This window comes from Theobroma cacao, chromosome 3 (genome assembly GCF_053813885.1).
Source record: "Theobroma cacao isolate CCN51 chromosome 3, ASM5381388v1, whole genome shotgun sequence".
In the NCBI taxonomy this organism is placed as follows: domain Eukaryota; kingdom Viridiplantae; phylum Streptophyta; class Magnoliopsida; order Malvales; family Malvaceae; genus Theobroma; species Theobroma cacao.
Genome location: NC_142641.1, coordinates 41,932,715 through 41,955,545, shown reverse-complemented (window position 1 = coordinate 41,955,545; position 22,831 = coordinate 41,932,715). Strand labels below are relative to the sequence as shown.

The following is a 22,831-nucleotide window of genomic DNA, read 5'->3' as shown; positions in this document are numbered from 1 at the left end:
TATTTTTTAATATACTTTATTAAATGATATTTAAATATTTAATTTATTGATTAATGTATGATGTTTTTATTTAAAAAATAAGATTTACATCTCCTTTTCTCACTTTTCAAATTCAAAAAAAATATATATACTTCATTAAATGTAAATCTGATAATTATCTTTTACCTTTTAAGAAAATGTGTATTTCTTTTCATAAAATAATGGGGATTTGGAAGAATTCATTGCATTCTTACTTTATCCATTTTTCGTTCAAAGCTGTAAAAATGAAGTTACCCAAATGTATGTTGTAACTTGTAAAAGGGTTTGAAATACTAATTTTTAATTAAAAAAACAAAGTCTTTTATTAGAAAAGAAGAAAGGCAATGAGGATGAAAAGATCAAGGTAAACTTGGAGGAGGAGGAGGAGCGGGTCAGCCCATTGTTTTATGTAGGTTTTTGGTAGTCTTAAGCTTGAGTGTCTTTCTCACAGATGCTTTAAGAATTCCTTATCCTGCTTTTGTCTTTCGTGGCCTTTTCTAAACAAGCTTTCAATCTAGCAGCCTTGGACTACAAGGGAAAATTTTTATATGATATAAAGAAAAACCTAGAATTTGTATGATAAAAATAATTATATAAGAAATAGAGAAATGCCAACTCTTCTTTTTTGCTATTTATAAATAACAAAGTCTAATCCGTTTACAGTTAACAACGAAGACTTTGCCCATAGATACTTCAGAAACCTTTCAAAACTATCTATTTCAATTTCCTGTCCAAAGCCAAACTAACAAAAGAAAAAAACACCATAGCCATGGCTGTGATGTCAAAGCAAGATCCATCACCTGCCTTTGTAGAGACAGTGCAAGAAATCATGAGACTTTACAGATCACTTCCACCTAGGCCTTCCATCGAAGAAGTTGAAGCAGCCAAGTCTGTTCTCCAAACTGTGGAAAATGAAGAAAAACTCAAGCTTGAGGAAATCTCAAAGGCACAAGCCGCTGAAGATGTCCCTGAGGAACTCTTCTCTGTTCTGCAACAGGTGAGGAAGACCATGGTGTTGTTTCAAAGCCATGAGCAAAAAAAAGAGGCCCTTTACTTGGTTGAAGCTGACAAGATGTTTGAGACCTTTGATGGGTTGATTCAAAGGGCATCTTTACTGGTTTCCGGGGGTACCCAGGATGAGAAAGTGAGTACTTTTGGGGAACAGGTAAGGAAATTTGAGAGAGAAAGTTTGATCAGTGATGACAGTTTGGAGAAGAGAAAGGAAGATGGTGGTGAATTAAATAAAGATGACGCAAAGGGTATGGTTAGAAGTTCTTCTACAAAGGCTTCTTTCTTTTCAGGTAAAGCATAAAACTTTTTATATTTGTTGGGGAATTTTGGTTTCTTGTGAAATTTTGCATATACCACGGAATTATGTATACAATTTCAAGAATATAGTTTAAACCAGTTAAGTTTTTTTTTTTTTCTTTTTTAAGTTCTTTCTATTGTTGAATGTTTTAATATGATGAAATGAAAGGAGTCATTAATTATAGTGATTTCAACTTTAGATCAGAAAGGTCAAAGATGTTGTTGCTTGTTTTTATTTGCTTCTGTAATTAGAGAAACGATAAGTGCTTTTCTTCTTATGAGAGATTATTTTCAAGTTTTCCTATTTCAACTGGCAAGATATCCCTGATACTGTCTTGAGTCTTCTATTTTCTGGTTTTGAATGACCGTTTTCCCTTGATTTCAAGCCTGCAGGGCGAAGATTTGTTGAGGGTGTATGTTTTGTTTTGGTTGGAAAGCTGGAATTTAGTTTTTTTAAAAGGAAAATTTCTGATATTTCATCAATTAAGCTGATCATTATAATCCCAGATTTATGCTTTTCCCTTTCTCATACTGGATAGTTTCTTTTTTTGTTTTATATGGATTGAAAGCCTGACTCTCCAAGATAGGTGCATGTAATTGATGGGCGAGGGAAGTGTAGTCCTAAATAAAGGCTTTTGGTGTATTTGCAGGTGAAGATAGCAGTGAAAAACTAAATCTAATGAAGACAGCAGCCCTTATTGAAAATACTGCTAGAAGTGGAGCAATAGTTCTTGATCTTAGGGGCAAGTTAATGGACCAGACGGAGTGGCTTCCCTTATCAATTGGGAAATTGAAGGATGTGAGTGAAATGGACTTATCTGAAAACCGTATCATGGCCCTGCCACCCTCCATTGGTGGTCTTCAAGCCTTGACAAAGCTTGATCTTCACTCTAACCAACTTATTAACCTTCCTGATTCAGTTGGGGAACTTGTCAACCTAATAGAGCTTGATCTCCATGCAAACAGGTTAAAGTCATTGCCAGCTTCTTTTGGGAACTTGACAAACCTCATGAATCTAGATTTGAGTTCAAATGGGTACACCCATTTGCCAGAGACGATTGGAAATTTGACCTCTTTGAAGAGACTAAACGTGGAAACAAATGACCTTGAAGAACTTCCATACACAATTGGAAATTGCTCCTTATTATTGGAGTTAATATTAGATTTTAATCAGATAAGGGCTCTTCCTGAGGCAATTGGAAAGCTCGAATGCTTGGAGATTCTTACAGCACACTATAACAGGCTCAAAGGGTTGCCAACAACGATGGGTAACCTTTCCAATTTAAAGGAGCTTGATGTAAGCTTCAATGAGATTGAATCCATTCCTGAAAACCTGTGTTTTGCAGTAAGTATCAAAAAATTGAATGTGGGGAAGAACTTTGCAGATCTAAGAGCCTTGCCAAGATCAATTGGAAATCTTGAGATGCTTGAAGAGTTGGATATAAGTGACGACCAGATCAGAGTTCTACCAGATTCTTTCGGATTATTGTCAAAATTGAGAGTTTTTCGTGCTGATGAGACTCCATTGGAAGTACCACCAAGAGAAGTAATCAAATTGGGTGCTCAGGTATTGCTAGTGCGATTACAAAATTAGCTTGGTGGAATCTTGCCTGTTTAATTAGTTAAGACATACTAACTTATTCAACCTCTTCGTTCATTAGGCTGTTGTTCAGTTCATGGCCGATCTTGTTGCTAAGAGGGGTACGAAGTCTCCACCAGCAAAGAAGAAGAAGGGTTTTTGGTTCAGGGTTTGCTCAATTTTTTGGCATTTCCGGACTGCAAATGCCAGGACCATATAACTGGTGAATCACTACTCACAACAATAAATGTTTTCCTTAGCCTCTTGCACATAGCTCGAAATGTTTTGGTTTCTTTTCAAGATTTGTTCTGCATCAGTTATATTACTTGTAAATTATTTGTGGGATTGCAGAGCTTTCTGCAGATGGTCCAATTACTTGGTTCAAATTCAAGTGAAATGAGAAACATTGGTATTGTAAATCTCTCGGCATCTATTCTCATGCAACAAATTCTAGCTTTTGTATAAATTTTTCTTCTGATGCAACTGTCCTACAAAGGAACTGCGGGATGATAAAGCATCTGTGAACAGTATCAACGGAATTTCCATCAGTAATTAATATGGGAACAAATATAGATAAAAAAAAATAGGGAAAAGGGCATTTTTTTTCTTCTTTTCAAACAAGTTGCTCATTGCTGTACAACATCATTTTTACCTATTAAAGTTTTGTAGTAACTGATTTCTTCCATTCGTACTACTGAACCGGCAACATATTTGGCTCCCACGATATTCTGACAAATCGAATCACTTAACCAAAACACAACCTGATCGAAAATGGTAATCACGAAGAGGGAACAACTCATTTAAAACACAAGTTTCAGTTTCATATCCCCTTACCATCTGATTAAAAAATTCCCAGGACAGTAGGTGTTGTGCTCTTCAAGATAACTGTCACACCACACAAACCAAAATTTTATGTGCATAAACAAATGTTCTTGTGGACAACATCTCGGGGAGTCGGTAACTGTTATCAAAAGTTGACTAATGAAGCAGCGGAAAATTTTCAGATGTCAACATCTAAAACAGTGAGCTTAATCAACCCGGTGTCAGCACTTACGTGGTTTCTTTTTTAAAAGTTTCAGACTGTTTCAGGAATTTTCTCGACAAACCCATTTCTCTCTTCTTCTAGGATTGTCAAAATAAGGACAAAATCTTTGGGTTCAAACTGTTCACAACAGTCTGGATGTCTGGGACAGAGGTCACTTTTGCTGATTTGCATGCAAAAAGAAACACCTTCATTTCGACGATCATTTTTACTTACTTCTCTTTTCTTCTTAAAATGATTATTATTTTTTAATTTTTACGAAAAAAAAAACAAAATCTTTAATTTTATTTAATTATATATTATTGGCAAAAAAAATTATATTATTGATGTTCAATGTTATTCAATATGAAAAATAAATTTATAATATGAAAATTAAGTATCTAAAAATTATATAAAAAAACAATTTCAAATATCTAAAATAAAATAATGAACAAATAAATGCAACCAAAGGAGAAAAAGTCTTGAAATGAGCCTATATTCTATGTTTTATAAAAGACTTATCATCGATTACTAATACAAATATTAAAATCATATAATGCAATTTTCTATATTTTAATTTCATATGTTTTGGTTTCACAAATCTACCGAAACATAAAACAAAAAAATTTCATACTTGAAAGAAACGGTTAATATTAAGATCTAAAGGTGTTTTTTTATGTAAAATAAAATTTGAAAATAAAAATTAAAGCTGAAATGAAAAAAAAAAAATTGACATAATTTATTCAAAAGATTCAATGGAAGCAACAGGGTTTTTCCAACTTATTTGGCGGAAGTGCCGTCTCGGAAGAACACACAAATGTTGCCGTACCCAATTTTTCCTTCTCCATTCTTTTTGTTTTTTCCTAATTTTTCTCAACTTTTTTCCCACTTTTAATTACGGCGCCGTACGAAATGCTCCTTGTTTACAGCGTTATCAAGTGACTAAAAATATGGATATTAATATTTTTAAAAATTTATTTTAGATTTCGTAAATAATTTTTAAAATATTTTTATTAGATAATATTTTCTTTAAAAGACAATATTTTATATTATTTCAATGAAACTAGAAAAAAATATTTTTCATCATTTGACAACCAATTAAAACTTTACAAAATTTTTTAACAGTTACTAATTTAAAAATTCTCAACATTTATTTTGGAAAAAAAATTCTCAGCATTTCCATTAACTTCAATATTTTTTTGTTGTTACAAAATTTCTAATGTACACTATACAAAATCAACGGAATCAAACAAAAATTATCACAATAATTCATATTTTTCATTATCCTTTAAATTCTTTCATGATTTTTACTATCCAAATCGAACAAAATTCCTCAAAATATGTTAAAACTCGTTCTAATCTATAAAATTTATTAAGGGTAAAGTATAGAAGAACTGATCATAGTATTGCTTGATAAAAAAAAAAAAAAAGGAGAAATTGTATTATTATCTAGGATGGGTTCAATAGTGTTTAAATTATTGTCAAGTTTGAAGATATAATTTATTTAGTCCAAATTTCAGAAAATTAAGAGAAATAACTTTTGAAACTTGCTGTCTTCGTTACTAAACAAAGCCTTAATTAACACAATATCTCATGAAATTCATTTATAAACCTCAAGAAAGTTTCAAAATTAATCTAAAACATAGATATGACTTAACTTGTATTGCACTATTACTTTTTAATCTTAATTATTGTTGCGGATCCCACATTAATAAGAGATGAAATGAGTTTTGGACATATAAATATTAATCTTCTACCACCTATCAAACATGTATTTTGAATTAAAAATATCGACGAATGATTTATAAATTTATTTAAATTATATTTTAAGAGTTTAAAACTTAAGATTGCACGAGATTGGATTGAAGTTCCGACCGTGACAGTTATAATCAAGTCAAGCATTTTTTTTTATTTTTTAATGGGCTAGAGAATATTCAAAGAGAACATAAAAAGCAAAATCTTTACAAACTTTGAACAAAGATAGTCTTATGATTGGTCATAAGTTTGACAAAGCACCAAACCTTATATTTTCCATGATTAATAAAAAAATTAAATACAATTATTTGATTTAATGGTACAAGTATATAATTTTTTTTTCAAAAAATTAAGTTCAAATTTTTAAAATTTTACTTGAAATGATCTCACAAAATTAATTATGTGACATCGGATAAGTTATTTTATCAATTTTATTTATTTTACGAGGATAAATTTTCAATGGAGTTAGGATTAGTTTATACCTCAACTTTCCATGTATTTTTATAATATTCCATTGATACATTTATTTAAGCACTGTTTTTTTAATGTTTAAATGAAACAATTTTTATTACTTTTAATTATTTATTTATAAAAATTAACTAAAATTTATGGTGATTAGATGCCATTTTAAGATAATCTTCCTAAATCAATGGATTAGATTTAATTTCATTGATTCAAATAATTTTACATTTATGATTATATTTTTCTCCTTCTAAATATGAAAAAAATGTTAAAAACCATTTCGCCGAGCATTCCAAACACAGCGTTAAATTATGCTTTTTGTAATGGAATAATTACCAGCTAAATCTGGGCCACTGGCCCAACCCATTTTATCATCGTGGGCCAGAAACGACGCCATTATTAATTTATTCTTCCCTTTTTCGGTTTTATTCTGGGAAAATCTATTCGAACCGGGAATATTTTTTCACAGCAGCTCTCAACACACTCTCTCTGCTTCATCTTTGCCATTGAACTCACTGACCCAGGAAGGTAAACTGAAAATCCTCTTTACCCTTTGAATTTTTCTATTTTTGGGTCATTTCTGTCTTTTTTATTTTCACTGCTACCATTTTCCTTGAGACGTTGACCTTGTTCTTCTTTTTCTGTTATGATAAAAAAAAAAAGAAGGCAAATCGAGTTATGTTACGTTTAAACAATCAATATAGTTTACCTTATTCAATGAGTTTCTATGTTTATTTCTTACTATGGACTGACAGAATTGTGAATGCAATTTAATTTTTTTTTGTTTGGTTTCTGATTACTAGATATGAATCAGATAACAAATGTTTATGTATGGGACATGGATGAAACCCTTATACTTCTCAAGTCTTTGTTGAATGGGACATACGCCGAGGCCTTCAGCGGTGTAAAAGATGCTCAGAAGGGTGTTGAAATTGGAAAGATGTGGGAGAAACATATTCTTCAAATTTCTGATGATTTTTTCTTTTATGAGCAAGTACGCTGGTTCTTCTGCTCATTTACCCTCTTTAATGTTACATTCTTTTCCACTTAGATATCCCAAGTTTTACAGTCTTATATCTCTATCTTGAATGTGTTTCGTGATGCAGATTGAAAACTGCAATAAGCCTTTTCTCGAGGCCCTGAGCAAATATGATGATGGGCAGGATCTGTCCGATTATGATTTTAAGCAAGATGGTTTTGGCCCACCACATGATGATCTCAACAAAAAGAAACTAGCGTACAGACACCGAGTTATAGCCAATAAGTATAAACAGGTTTTGAAATTGATGTTCTCAAGCGTGATATAAATTGTGTGCCCAATTAGTTGCGTGGTTTTCATGTTTTCTCATTGTCATTTATTCAAAATCTGCAGCATTTTGCATTGCATGCTCCAACACCCACTGTTTATAGTTGCCTTGCCATAGTTATTGTCAAACCTATGGATGGAGTTAGGTGTTTAGCTACAAAAAAGTACCACTGTGCTGAGTTAGTTGGAATTTAGAGGTAAACTGTTATAGAAAATATAATATTGGCTTAATCTGCAGCTTTTGGTTTACATTGGATGGAGCTAAACTTGTATAACTTATTGGTTAATGAAGAAGGTATATAAATGGCAAAAAGAAAGCTCATGGAGGTACCCATTAGCTGCTGGTTCCTTATCTGAGATATATTATTTATATAAAAGGAAAAATTGTGCTCAAATTGTGGGAATCTGGCACTCTATTCTCTCTTATTTTCCCAACGCATCCACTTTCCTGCAATGAATAGACAACTTATTATTTGAGAAAAAAAAAAACAAAAAAACAAAGACAACTTGTTATCTTTATTCGTCAGTATAAACTTCATCTTTGTATCTTACCTTAGAGAGCTTTGTTTTTAAATGGTCACCCTTGATTGTGATTTCTTTTTTGTTTCTCCTCAAAGGCTAAGTAAAAATGAAAAATGCAAAATGCATCTTAGATGTAGAAACAAAAGTTTAATTTTTTGAGAGAGTCCTCCTTTCTCTATCATTTCAGGGTTTACACAATATTTTTGACCAAGAGATGATGGATCTCTGGGATGCATTGTACAATATGACTGATGAATACACAGATAGGTGGCTTTCCTCAGGTATATTCTCTGACCATGATATGTCTGCTGAGGCATTCTGTTGTTTTCTTTGCCAGCTGCCATTTGGTTAATTGCCGATCCAGATCATGGACTGTTTCTCATATTTTGGTGTTTTCAAGAAAGTTTTGAAATGAAAAAGGGAAATTGAAATATTTAATGACAATTAATGAAACTCGAATAGATTCACTTTATGCCTTTAGAAAAAACGTATAATGGAAGGAAAACTAGAATCATCTTTTGTCCTTGACACAAGCTGACATTTTTATTTGGGTTGTGTCCAACATGCTTAATAAATTGTTGCTGCTGTTATTGGCATTTTTTCCCTGAGAAATATTGCAATGTCTTGGAGAAAAAAAAAAGTGAAAAAATGGCATAATGTCATTGTGCATAGTAATTTCAGAAACAGTCATAGGACCTCTTTAGCAAAAAAAATTAATTTAGTGAAAAACCAAAAAAAATAAAATTCATTGAACTTTCTGGAACCTTCCTGCCTTTGAATTGGACTGAATATAACCTTGTGCTAGAAACTACAATCTTGTAAGAGATAAATCCTATTTATCATCAGCACAAGGTCTATGTAGAGATAATATAAATTAAAGAATGCCTGAGCCTAGACATCTTTACTGAATTTTTTTTTTTCAATTAGATGTGGTCATTTTAAATGTTTGATCTGACCAGTAGGTATTCTTTTTCTGGTGTTAGCTCAATCTCGTAGGCTATCTTCTTGAGCATTTTGAAAAAAGATGCAATTTAGATGGGATATGTGAAACAGAAAAATTTAGGTATGCCTTCCTTAGGTGTTTAGTTATTTGCCATTTTCGATTTTTAGGGCATTCTTGGTTGGGCTCAAAACTCACCAAATAAGAGGTTACCTCTTAAGAGTCATGCATGGCTGAGAGTTGTCCTTCTCATTGGATCTGCATTTGAAGCTTAAGGTTTCACTCTAATATAAGAATTTACTTGCATTTTGAGCTAAAGTTCTCATATTTTCTTTTGCATCGCTTACGTTGCTTAGTATTTATTTTTTTCATTTTCCAAATATAGCACGGGAAATCTTGGAGCAGTGTATATCTGGAAATGAGGATGCTACCTTTTGTCTTCCTGCTTCTGGTGGAATTGTCAACTCTAATGAGACGGGATCCAGACACATAAATGTTTTGGTGACTTCTGGGTCATTGATACCTAGCCTTGTTAAATGTTTACTTTTTCGACTTGACAGTTTGATATCATACGAAAATGGTGCGTAATCTGATTTTATCTCCCTTCTATTCACTTGAAGTGAACTATAATGTTTTCATACTCTGTGTTGAAACTGTTAGGATCAGCCTCTACTTTAATTGGCATTATTACTGCATTCTGCCTGCCTATGCATGCTTTCCACATAGCAAGTGGTATCTTTATAATAAATATTGTCATTATAATTAATTATTAATGTTGAAGTCATCAACTAGACAATCATAAGGGTAGTGTTGTTGACATTTAACAAACTTCTTTTTCCTTTTTTTTTAAAAAAAAAAAAAAACTGTATTTTCTCTTACCCTCAATTGATCTCACAGCATAGATATCTTTTGTTAGCATGATTCGAGGAGTATAATAGCTTATTATATGTTAATGTGGAATTGGAATCTTGGACTTCTGCCACAATTGCAGTAAATATAGATAAATCAAGCAGCCAGACCATCCTTCCTGTTCCCTTTCATATAGACTGTATCGATCCCATGTTGCTTCTAATCTGATTTCTTTAGTAAGCTCATCATTTATTGCAAAGAGGAAAAGAATCGAGCTAGGAGGTACTAACAAATCAGTTGTTTCTTCAGTTTACAGCTCATGGGATGTCGGGAAACTGCAATGTTTCGAGTGGATCAAGGAACGCTTTAACAATCCAAATTTCCGTTTTTGTGCAATTGGAGATGGATGGGAAGAGTGTGAAGCTGCGCAAGCCATGAAGTGGCCTTTTATCAAGATAGACCTGCGGCCCAGTAGTTCTCACAGGTTTCCAGGCCTCACACTTAAAACAGTGGGTTTCTATTTCTCTGTTGTGTATGGAAATCCTGATTCTGAAAACGATGAAGAGTAGACCATACTTTACTTCTTGATATCTATTTTTGGCCAAAGAGATGGATATCTATTTGTACATAAAATCAGAGTTGATCATGTGGAAGCCGCATGTGTCAATAATGGTGTTGTTTGTATTAGGCCAGTCATTCAGTCACTTGGCAGGCCATATATTATTTGTATAATGATCATTAATCTGGCAAATTTCTTCTGGATGATGTCATTAGACCTTGTGCTAGAATGACCTTTGTTTTTTTATATGGAATAGTTCTTAGAATGCGCTTACTTGTACAGTTTACATTGGAAAAGTCAGGCAATTCAGATTGCTTGATAATTTTGGAAATTTAACCTTAACGGTATCATAGAGGTGGTGGAATGTGTGACAGACTTTAAACATGGCATTGCTATTATCTTGCAATATAATCCATCAACGGTGTTTGCCAGAGACAATATTGCAGCGTCGAAGTTTAATGCATTTTGAGCATATGAGGTCCCACATTTTGCCTCAAGAAAACAGGTCAAATGCCATTTCCAAGCAGTCATATTAATAACAGCCTCTCTTTAATGCTAGTCCAGATTCAGATGTCGGTGTCTGAAATTGGACTTTGTTCTGATTCTTTGACAAATGTTTAATATCATCCGTCGCATGTCCCTCCTCCCCCGCACTCTTCCAAAAATTAAAAAACTTCCTTCCTTGCATGCAAAAATCCTCAGAAATGTGGTCGAAAATCGAATCGCTGAACTCTTGGAACGGAGTTAGAGATACAGGCTAGGCCAGGCCATGGGTTGAAATATCAGCATCTGATGTTATGGGGGCTATAAATTTGGACAAAGGGGGCTTTATTTTCTGTTTGTTGTCTAAAAAGACATTTTTATCTCTTTTAAAAGAGACTTGTATTGCCTCTATATGTCATGTTTTATGGTTGTTTTCAGTCAGAAAAAAAAAAAAAAAAAAAAAAGAGCGAAAGGCTCTAACAAGAAAGCATTCCATGTTTTCATCCATAGGGTGCAGACCTTATCTCATCCATCAGGAAGGTCTGTGGCTGAGATGAGTGCCGTAAATTGGGATTTGTCCTTAATCCGGAACAGTTTTGATTTGGATGCCAAAACCCATTTGCTTAAACCAAGAAACGGGGTCTGATTATTTATTACAAACCCCCCCCTTGATCTAGACCTTTCCTGTCCTGTCGTCACAAGCAAATCAAAAGTTCCTCGATGATTTTTCGAAGATAAGAATTGTACAACTTCATTGAAATTGTTTGTCGTGTAAGTGACGCCCTGCTGACGCTCGCAGAAGTTTCTATTGGCTCCTGCGGTTAAAAAAAAAAGGGCACGGAAATTGGCAAGAAGGAAGAAAATATGAAATTATAACAGTTTAGCATGATCATTAGGTTGATTAATCATGATCAGGACAGCTTATCCATTCAGGGCAACGAGATAAGCTGTTCAGGATTCAATTCAAGCCATTTAATGAAACTTGTCCGGAAGGCAATGGGTTGAGATAATTCATGCAGAAATTTCTAACGAGGCTTGAGTGCTGATGCGTTAGCAGATGCATTTGGCTCCACAAATTCTCATTTTGGTTCAGACAATGATTGGATATGTACAGGAAAAAGCTGATCAACAAAGGAGAAGTTTAGTTTGTCATCTCAATCTGATATGAAACCAAACCCCACGCACAGTTTTCAAGTTACCATTGTCAACTTTGAAGTGAAAATTTCATGTACTATCGAACGAAAAGAAAATGAAGAAAGAGAAAAAAAGGGTTGCCAAATTATTGTATGATGTATGAATTCAGGGCTACGGCCATCACATCAATCACGTTTTTCTCAGAAAGCCAGGCGGGTTCTCCAGGGTACTACCCTGTTCGTATTATCTATCTCTCGGCATTGCCTTGTACACTGGACACAGTGAAAAAGTCAAGTCACCCACTTGGATAAGAGATACAAACACCAAAATTCATGCAATGAAATTTCAAATCTCAGGAATAACTTTTTGCATGGTGCTAAACCCTTGCTGCCTTGACAGAAGCCTAAGAGGCTGTTAAGCTGTCCATTGTCGGTAGGGAGGCCTCCCTACGCAAAGTCACCCTCGTGCTCCTCCGGCTGCCCCCACGGTTACTATTCTTCATTAATGAAAAATATCTTTCCCCTGGAAATATTTACTCCTTTTCATTTTTTGACACTTATTGATCACTTGATTGTCTAAGAGTTGGGTTTGACACAAACCAAACAAACCCAATGTCTCCCATATTTTTCCAATGTCATAGGCTGGCTGGCTAGTTAATTTCAAAGTTTAAATTAAAAGAAACTGTTAAGAATAACCTTCATTGATTGGTAAAGGTATTTTAAAATAATTATGAAAATAAATTTAATTATTTTTAATTATATTTAATCATCACTTAATAAAAATACTCTTGAAATTATTTTTAAAAAATTAAATCATTCATAACAATTTCTTTTCATCTGTACTTTTGATTTTTTTTTCTCTCATTATTCAACTCTCTCTAATTTTATCGATTTTTCTTTTCAGCATTCGTTTATTATGCTCCCAATCTCTTTCTCCCATACTTTCAAGATGCGAAACGATGACTTTGATGTGCTTGAAATAAGTGGTTATTTGAAGAATTTGATTTTTAAGTATTTTTGATGAAACTAAAACAATATAATGATCACAGATGTTTGAAATAGTTTTTAATTGGATCAATTCGGTACTTAGATACTAATAAATTCAAAATTTTGAAATTTATAAACATAGAGTTTTAAAGATAATTTTTAAAATTTTTAATCGAAATAGGTGTTTCAGATAAAAAATTTTGTGTTTTGATTTATGAAAATATGTTAGAAACACTTTAATCGATGCCAAATTATAAAAATAAAAAATAAAGAGAGTTGAAATGATTCGAAGTTTTGATTCGTAGATAACAACAACGTTTTAGACATTAAAATATAACAAAATTTTTTTGAACATGACATGTAACATATTTTTGTACATGACGTGTAACAATAATATTTTTTTTTTCAATATAGCGTGTAATAGCTTTTTTTAACTATAGTGTGTAACATGTTTTTATACATGACGTATAACAACAATATATTTTTTTTAACATGACGTATAACATATTTTTATACATAACATGTGTAGATGAGGTTTTTGTGATAAGAAGAGGAAGCGTTGCAAACAAGTAAGAGATGTACAAGAGGTGACAGAGGAATATTGGAATAGTTCTTGAAGTACTAAATGTCGCAACAAGAAGAAGACAATAGGAGTTTTGAGTAAGAATAGGCTAGAGATAGAAGCTTTGAGTGAGAGTTAGGTCTTTCTGAAAAAATCTCATTTTTTGAATCGTGAAGGCTCTATATATATTGTCAAAAGTAACGGTTACAAGAAAAAGTTTTAATACACGTAATGAATAATATCATTAAAAAGAGTTTTAATGTTACGTAACCGTTACTAAGAGTTAATGTTGAGTAACTGTTAGGCACTTATTATTTGACTGTTAAAGTAATTATATTTAATAAGACTTGTTATTGAGCAGGAGTTAATAAAGAAGAGCTGTACGTGAATAGGTACAAAATAAGAAGTTGTATATGAACGGTACAAGAGAAGAAGTTGTACGTGAACAAGTATAAGAGAAAAGCTATACGAGAATAAGGTAGGAGGGTGAAACATTTACACTTCAGAAAAAGGTTAAGAAGAAAACCTCTTAACTACCTTTATGTCTAAGCCACCAAGCCAAACTCTCCGGAACATCTCAATATGAAAGTAACTCATGAATCCTACCACCTATTCCGAATTACTTTCACTGTCATTTGTGTGAAATTGTTATTTTATACGAAATAATTGTTCTAATTGCATTAATTATTCCACATAGAGTAATGCTTCACTTATTCTAATTATTTTACGTGAAGTAGTGTTTTACTTGTAATTGTTGTTCTAATTATTCTTTGTATAATGTTACGCGATAAAATAATTTTTTAGAGAATAAATATTAACCAAAATCTACTATCTGCAATATGTAACAGTAAAATTTTTTTTTTCAACATGACGTGTAATAATTTTTTTAACCATGACGTATAACATATTTTTGTACATGATATATAACAATAATTTTTTTTTTAGTATGACGTGTAATAATTATTTTTAACCATGACGTGTAACATATTTTCGTATATGGCATGTAACAATAATATTTTTTTTTTAACATGATATATAATAACTTTTTTAATCATGATGTGTAACATCATTAAGAGTAATTTTATTCAATTTAATAAAAAATAATTAAAATTATAAAAAAGCTATTTTTAAAAATATTTTATTTGTAAGGGTTTTTTTAAAAACCCTTTTAAATTATTGATAGACTTTTCTAGAATAGAAAAAAAAAAAAAGAAAAGAAGGGGGGCAAGAATATCCAGTTTAGAATGCGGAGAAAAGCCAACAAAAGTACAAACAGAGCGGTCCCCTTCTTGTTTGCATGCTTATCTACGGACCTGGTATGGTTCTCTGCAGTCTCTGGGTGTCATCAAGTTCTTGCAAAACTCCTGCCCATACTTCATGGACTCTTCTTCAACAATTAACTCTTTTTGTCCCTCCCTGACTGATCTCTTCTAGTCGTCTTCAACAATTTTTTATTTGTATATTTTCCTAGCCACATAAATATATATATATATATATATAATTTTCATTTATTCAATGTTTTTCTGTCTTCAATACAATGATTGTTCATGCATCATTCTTATAATGATCCGAATTCAAATATTATTGATTTAATAATTTTTAAAATTAAATTATGAGATATTTAAAAACTTAAATTATTAATAATAATAGATTTAAACTTTTAAACTAATCTTAATAATTACAATTACGGGACATACAAATTGAAATATCATAATTCTGTACCTGCAGTCAAGAATTCTTAAAAATATTATCAAAATCAGCTAATCTCAAGCCGTACGTTGAACAAAAAGGATCTACCCTAGATTTCGATTTCTATTAGTAGCATGTAAACATTATGGGGTCTACAAAAGAGGAGAAAATGAACTTACAGCTAAAGAGTAGTTGAGTAGTTGAGGTGGCTTAGATGATGAGTCAGGCTTTAAACCACACCCTTAAAAGTTATAGTAAGTGGACATCCAGCAAAAATAAGCTTGTGGAAGTTGGTTTAAGAGTAGCCTGCACATGGTCTAATGGCCCTCCAAAACACTAACAGGAGATGCAAATGCAATGTAGGACCAAAATAATTAAAGATGTAGACAGTAGAGAGTAGACCCCAAGTGTAGCCTTAACTTCCTAAACACCCAGAGGATGATGTATCAGTAGGATTGTGGCTTTCTGTTTCCTATACACATGGCTGAGAGGTTAGAAATTGTATTGCCCCGTGTTCATGACTTGTGCTATTCTTTTTTCTTTTTGTCATGTCTGTTTTTGATGATGATGATGATGCTGATTTGACTTTAGGGTATATCAAACTGTATCCATGTACAAAGCTAACAAAAAAGCGTATCGCAGAGATTTAGAAGATGGTTCTGATATCTGGTTTAGGCTTTGATCATAGGTCCACAAATAGATGAATCCGCCAAAAAACCAGCCAACGTCTGGAGAGGGAAATAATTGCCTGAAGATAGAAGATGCACACCCACCAAATCCCACGGTCCTGTCACAGTCACAGTCAGTCTCCAAGGCTCGGCCATCATAATGCAACGGGAACAGGACCACCAGCAAAAGGGTTCCGGGTTTTGCCAATATCAAACTAATTTGACAGACGGTCCTGATTGCCTTTTGCTGTGTGATGTGGCTGGCTGGTGAGCCCTCCATTTCTCCCATGGGAAAGGAAGCGCGTGGCTGATTGTAACACTCACGTGCATGCAATGTTTTACACTAAAAAAAGCAAAGCAAAGCAAAGCGACAGCGACAGAGGATGTGGGGCGCAGAGTTTCTGCCCCAAAGTTGATCTTGATATGCCACCAAGAGCAAAGGGCGTTAAGCAAACCGCCAATGACCATGACCAAGCCAATCAATTACTACGACCCGTACATGTACATGTGGGATTAAAATGAGTAAGATAAGGACAAAGTGAAAGTTCATACTGCAATAGTATTTTTTCACCAAACTGAACTCAGAAGGAAAACAATAAAGATCTCCTTTTACACCAGCTTCTTAATTTCACCAAGATAAGAAAATGAACTTTTTTTTTTCTCTCTTTTGATAAGGTGAAAATGAAAGCTTTCAGTTGACATTTGCTCCCGAAGATGAACCTGATAAGGAACATAGTAAAAAAGATAAATCTTTTTTATTAACAACTTTTTCTCTATCTTTGTCCGTTCTAAACTTAATCCTCTCTCTCTCTCTCTCTCTCCACTTCATCTGCAGACTGCAAACTGAACAGGTATGTGTTTGCTCCACTTCATTTTCATTGTTTATTAAGTGTCCTCAAGCTTCCTCTCTCTCTTTTTTTTATTTTTATTTTTGCATATATCCATTTACACCATCTTGTATAATTCTATAAAAAGGTTTCCAAGTTGGGAATTAGGTATCTTGTTTGTTATGCATCTCTTTTACACTCCCTTCCCCATCATTTCCCTTCTCTCTAACGGTTAACTGGTATGATTTTAATTATAGTCCCTTCTGTTTTGCACTCTTAGCACTTTCTGAATTCATCAAAGTTGCTATATTTATGCTGTTTCTAAGTGTTGTTATTTTGTTTTCTTTTTGTCGACATGGTAAGAATGGGAGAGACATCGGTGCTCTCTGTTTTTGAGGTAGTGAAGTATTAGGAGCCAGGAAAGGAAAGTTGACCTCTGTCTGATTTTACAATGCCAGTTCCTCTTGCTCCATACCCGACACCTCCAGCGCCATACACTCCTCCTGCCAATGGTATCTTTTTCTGTTCTGCAGACAGATTTATCTTGAAAAATGTGAATCCTATTTACTGTTTAGTTGCTGAGACAAAGGGAAGGGCCTTCTTAAGAAACTTTGGTCAGCTGCAACAGCCAAGAGATAGTACAAATGCAGTCAGATTATGTATTTTCTTTCATTATCCTTCCTATCCTTCAGAGAAGAGTTAAGTCTCACTGTAACTACATACAGGAAAAGACAAAGGAAAAATGGATCCAAGCAGTATATACTTTTTTTGATAAAAATTAGGAATAACAAATCTAGAACAAATACGAGTTCATAGTGTCTGCTTCATTTTTCTTTACCCTCTTCTCCCTTTTCTTTTTCTGATGTTTGTGTTGCAAGGACATGGCTATTGCATTAAGACACAGCTGGTTAGGGACGTAACTACCAACATTAGAAGTTTAGTTTCAAACTCTAGGTTGGATTCTAACAGGCTTGGCCTCGTTAACAAACTGGTCAAAGACAGGATATGCTGTGAATCTATCTTTCTGCACCGGAAAAAGTTATTGTGGTTCTATCTTTCTATTTTCACTGATCTAGTGACCAAAATCTATGTCATCAGGTGCTCAGAGCCAGCTTGTGTGTTCTGGATGTAGAAACCTATTACTCTATCCGGTTGGAGCAACCTCTGTGTGCTGTGCTGTTTGCAATGCAGTAACAGCCGTGCCGCCTCCTGGTACATCATCTGCTATTTATAGTACTATTTATTTCATAACTTTTTAATCTTATCATGTAACCCTGAAACATCACATCGTCTGAATCTCCCGCCTGTTTTAAGTTTGTTTCTATCTCTGTTAAATGAAAAAAACTGGGGAAGGGCTATGCCTAAATTGTAAGTCAAAACTCTAAACAGGCACAGAAATGGCCCAGTTGGTTTGTGGAGGCTGCCATACCTTATTAATGTACATCCGGGGGGCCACAAGTGTTCAATGTTCATGCTGTCACACCGTCAATCTGGCATTGGAAGGTATGCATGTTGTGGTTCCTTTTTAACTTAATAAACTTATGATGTTTCATAACTTCAACAATGCTTTTCTCAACCATAATTAAGATTGAAAACCTCGTAAATTAAGTTACTATTTTTCGGTCTAAGCTTCAAATGTTCCTTCACTTCTGACAGCAAATCAGGTGGCACATGTAAATTGTGGGAACTGCAGGATGCTACTAATGTACCAGTATGGAGCACGATCTGTAAAATGTGCAGTTTGCAATTTTGTGACATCAGTTGGGGTAAGTACAATATATTTTTTCTCTCACACAGTAACTGTTTAATAACCTTAGGATTCATCCACTTCTTAGAAGCCTCCATGTACAAATTTAGAGAATACCGAGTTCAATTTTGTTCTCTCTGCAAACCTAAGTAGGATTCCGTCACTGTGAAAAATGAATGGAAAAATAAAAATGAAAGCCAAGTGCAATAAAAAACTTTGCTTGCAAGTTCTTGCTCTAATTTCATAAATATGCTGCACAGTGAAACCAATGCAGCAGTAAATGAAGTACAAGGAAGCAGATAAGATAGCTCCTATAAGATTAAGAAGTGTGTTGGTTGGTCTGATTTGTGTGCGTGTACATTCTTTTTTCTATTCCCTAAATATTCTCTAACACATCAACCGCTCAAAAAATCTGTACCTCTGATTTCTTCATGTAACTTTCTCAAGAAAAGTCATAAATCTTGTTTTTCTTACCCTTTGGCCTGTTCTCAACTTGATGATTATGCAGAGCTAATTCGTAGTATGTCCTTTTTAATCAATTTTAAAAGTGGATATACAGCCATTATGTAGGTCACTAAGAACACCTAGAAGAGAGCCACTGGGAAACTTAAAAAACAATTGGAACATCAGCTGCACTGCAATAGTTTTAGCTAGTTGGCAACCCATGTTTCAGTGTCTTATGCACATTGCAGAAACTGTTTCCTTCCTCTGAAGAGATGGTCTTGTCACTATTTTTGTTTTCATCCGCTTTGCAATGTTGTTCAATGTTGTTCTAATGAATGATGCAGGCCTCAGCCAGTGCCACTGAACAGAAGTTCAACAGCTAAAGATTTTATTTTCACACCCAAGTTGATTACTTAGAAGCTACAACTTCGGTTTTCCAACATTACAATGTCCTCGGCCACGGTTGCATCTCTCAGCAAAATAGAGGAAATCCCCTCCTCAAATGTATAGAGTTATTTTTCCTTGCGTGACCTATTTATGAATAAGCAGTTTTGGCGGCTGGTTGGATGTATGATAAGTGTTTCCATCAGAAAGACTTTCTGTTATCTTCCGATAAGATAAACTTGGTTTTCTGCTACTTTGCTTTATGAGTATGAGTGGCATTAAATACACGGCGCAAAGTTAATTTCTGATACTTTTTTCTGCTTCCTAATTGTCAATAGTCTAAGTTCAAACCATTGTTTCAGAGTTTTTCATGATACCATATATGTTGACCCAAGAAACTTACATAGGGGACCAAATAGATTTTTCGTAGCAAATGTTGAGGTGCAGATTTCTAGGGAATCTAGTTGATTACATGGTAGATGATGTGTGATGACATCAACTAATAACCTCTTCAGAGTTCAGACTATCCAGTTCATAAAGAATCTCTAGATGAAAAAGACAGATTTACCCGGTTATGATCTGGAAAAACTTTTCGAAAGGTTAAAAAGAGAAGAACAAGCTGAGGAATTTTTCAGAAATTGTTTGATTCAGCCTGATTAACTCATAGGAAAGGAAGTATCAGAACCCCATTATTTGAATGTTAAAATTGTGAGATGAAACCAGAATCAGACTCATTGTTATCAAACCAATACTAAGTTTTATCTCAACTGCTTAAATCCTGGATTCTTTCAAGTTTCAACCATGTTTAACTCAGCATGGACTAGGTTGTTACCCATCCAACAGTCTCAGGATCAAGGATTCAACACCCCCTTCCTCCTGGCATTGTCCACGTGTAGTCCTCCGACCCACAACAAACAGATCTTTTCAATAAAGTAATGACAGTCCTCCATAAATGAGTAGCCAGGTGGACCTCTTCTATATCCAATAAATTATTCGTTTCCTGAATAATTGAAATTCCATTCATCTAGAAGAAACAGGAAAAAATTTGCTGCTAAGAGAGAATTGTGCAAGCTATTCTAAACTACCAAGTATGTACGTGTTTGCCTTTAGAGAGAAGTTTACAAGAAAAATGTTGGTTTTTCAGAGGTTATACGAAAAAATCTAGATTCTGAGCAACTTCCGTGACAGTTAAAGATGAAAGAATTCTTAGGAGAAGCAGGATAAGCCGAAATCAGTGTCTCTAATCTGTTCTTTGCAGCCCTCTAATCAGGATGATTGGTCATATTATACATCAAACACTAGATCCTTTAATGAAAATCGGATTTCCAGCGCAGACTATCAAAAATAGTACTAGCATATGGTCTAGACTTGCCTAGTCGACCTTAAACTATCGGTGAGCACAAAATACAATCTACTGGACCCGAACACTGCAACACTCCTTTAATTCTTCTTGTCCGGTAATCTTTATTTTGAGAGATTATGCTGAATTCCTTTGCAACATTGTTTAATTCTAGCAGACATTACATATATCTGAAAAAGATTTGCTGATTTAATGAATTTTGCTGCTTTTGCCATGCCAATTTGTAAGTTCTCTGAGCACCCTCATAAGTTTCTTGTGCTAATCTGATGTCATTTTCAGATGTCATTCATCAAACTATAATATCCAGGGGGTATATTCTCTGACTGATAAAGTTGAGACCACACCATCTGTGGCCAAAGCTTATGTTATCTGCAGGAAGCAAAGCACCTAAAGTTTGGGTCTACGGACCGTAACTTGGTCCCAAGAAATGATGCCTTGAGACCAATGCCAGCGAGGTCTACATAAGCCTATATTTCCTTATGTGGGGCCTCAAAAACGAGGGCTTAATAACCTAAACTTTCCTTCTCGTAAGCAGATAATTGGCGTTAGCTTCACCAGAAAGTGAACTGTTTGCACCGGTTGACGCTTGATGTGAAACAACGGTTACGCCTTGAGACAAGTTGCCCTGTTGACAATAACTGAAAGTCACTGTTTTTGTACTGTTAACATTTTCCATTTCAGTAGTTCATTTCACTCGCTGTCTGGGTCTGTTCCGTTTCTGGCACAGAAGGATAGGATCCTCAACCTAAGGTCGCTATCCAAATTCACCCGACGTCGCATCCTATCGTTTGAGGCAACCCCTCTCATTCCTGTTGAGTTCCATCAGTTGGCCGTTGGCCCAAAATCAAAATGAATCTCTCAAATGAAGTATGGTCAGAAAGCACATAATGCAAACTTCTATTTCAGGTGGTCCTTTATGAATTCTATCTCCTCGGGCACATGGACAAATATATACAGAAGGAGCCAGAAAGTGATCGGGAACTAAAGCCAACATACACATGAATTTAACTCTCTCTGTGGCCTGTCGAGTGTGCTACATGCAATAAAGTCAGTTCCAGGCATAGAAAACCTTCAGGAATAAGGTTATAATCGAAGAAATCTTTTCTGCAAAACCTTCCATATATAATAAGGGTAGCACACTAACCTCCTTTCGTTTGAATTTTAGTCCTCTCACATGTTTTGCCAAGCTGATCTAAATGGGGCATGTGCTTTTATATTTATTTTTATTTTTTAAGATTTAAGATAATATATTATAAAGACACTTGACACTTGCCACTTGACACTTGACACGTACATTTAATTAAATTGTAAATTAGATTTATTTTTAGATTTTTGAGGTTTAAGGTTAAAATGCACTTGGAATCATTGCATTGTTCTTTGTATCTTTTCGCCATCTGTGTTCTAACAATAACATCACAGTCACAGACCAACTCAAAAGAGAGATTTAACTTTTAAGATGAGATTCATACTTACAGAAAATGCATGCACGAGTAAGTGATTTGCAGACTAAAGTAGCATATATACGAAGGGCCTTCAAGCTTTGTGGTGGCAGCTGGGTGGGGCAAAGTAGAACAAGGTACGAACTCTAGGACAACAAACTTTGAAGCAGCGATAGTACTCCACCATAACATGACTCATCATCTCCGAATAAGAGGATAGTCGAGACTGGATTTTACTCTATGTAACAGTCAATCTCTGCTCCCGACTAAGCCAGATCATGTCAGGCTAACTCTATAGCATGACACTATCAATTTGTAATCGAAGATATGAGTCCAACGAAGCAGTTGGAAACCCCAAAATGTCTAAACCTTTGTTTCAAAACCTCTATTCCTCGGTACAGGATTGTTTTCCTCTGCTTCTGGAAAGTTACAGTTGTAGAGAATATGTGCTTTGTGGGTGGAATTTGCGATTCAGGGATTTTTATTAAGCAATTTTCCTAATATATGGCGATTCAATCCTTGATATCAAAAGATTAACCTTACAATGGGGCTGCTTCCGAAGAGAAAATGGAGGGTTTACCTTCCTTGTGTTCCATCGGAGTCTCGTGAGTGGAGTCTCTTCAATTCAACAACTTCAGCATGCATTTGGACATTCTGGCATTATCTCACTCCTTGCTTATCCAGAAAAGTTTCATCACCCCTTCTATTTACTCATGCTGAAGCTTGCTCGGAAGATGCTGGCCAGGTCACGATTCGACCAAGAATCATTTCAATGGGTATGTGCATGTG

General features: G+C 34.3%; 3 protein-coding genes across 5 annotated transcripts; all 3 read left to right on the top strand.

Moving 5' to 3' along the window:
* The first annotated feature begins 599 nt into the window (after nt 1-599).
* LOC18606066 (plant intracellular Ras-group-related LRR protein 5-like) lies at nt 600-3,324 on the top strand. Its single transcript, XM_018118149.2, has 3 exons — nt 600-1,319; nt 1,977-2,893; nt 2,988-3,324. The coding sequence occupies exons 1-3, from the start codon at nt 788-790 to the stop codon at nt 3,123-3,125; spliced, it is 1,587 nt and encodes a 528-aa protein (XP_017973638.2). The 5' UTR covers nt 600-787; the 3' UTR covers nt 3,126-3,324.
* A 3,257-nt stretch (nt 3,325-6,581) lies between these two features.
* On the top strand, nt 6,582-10,598 carry EYA (eyes absent-like protein). Of its 2 annotated transcripts, none has more exons than XM_088805058.1 (6): nt 6,582-6,671; nt 6,958-7,137; nt 7,250-7,417; nt 8,159-8,252; nt 9,297-9,491; nt 10,070-10,598. In XM_088805058.1, the coding sequence occupies exons 2-6, from the start codon at nt 6,982-6,984 to the stop codon at nt 10,327-10,329; spliced, it is 873 nt and encodes a 290-aa protein (XP_088661184.1). In that variant the 5' UTR covers nt 6,582-6,671; nt 6,958-6,981; the 3' UTR covers nt 10,330-10,598. The 2 variants fall into 2 exon arrangements, with proteins under 2 accessions (XP_088661184.1, XP_017973639.2); XM_018118150.2 differs by having other exon boundaries at nt 6,947-7,137.
* Nucleotides 10,599-16,534: 5,936 nt separating this feature from the next.
* On the top strand, nt 16,535-19,496 carry LOL1 (lsd one like 1). 2 transcript variants are annotated; one of them, XM_007039471.3, is made up of 6 exons: nt 16,535-16,692; nt 17,032-17,180; nt 17,767-17,880; nt 18,058-18,171; nt 18,325-18,434; nt 19,204-19,496. In XM_007039471.3, the coding sequence occupies exons 2-6, from the start codon at nt 17,120-17,122 to the stop codon at nt 19,240-19,242; spliced, it is 438 nt and encodes a 145-aa protein (XP_007039533.1). In that variant the 5' UTR covers nt 16,535-16,692; nt 17,032-17,119; the 3' UTR covers nt 19,243-19,496. The 2 variants fall into 2 exon arrangements, with proteins under 2 accessions (XP_007039533.1, XP_007039534.1); XM_007039472.3 differs by lacking the exon at nt 16,535-16,692 and adding an exon at nt 16,776-16,907.
* Nucleotides 19,497-22,831: the final 3,335 nt, after the last annotated feature.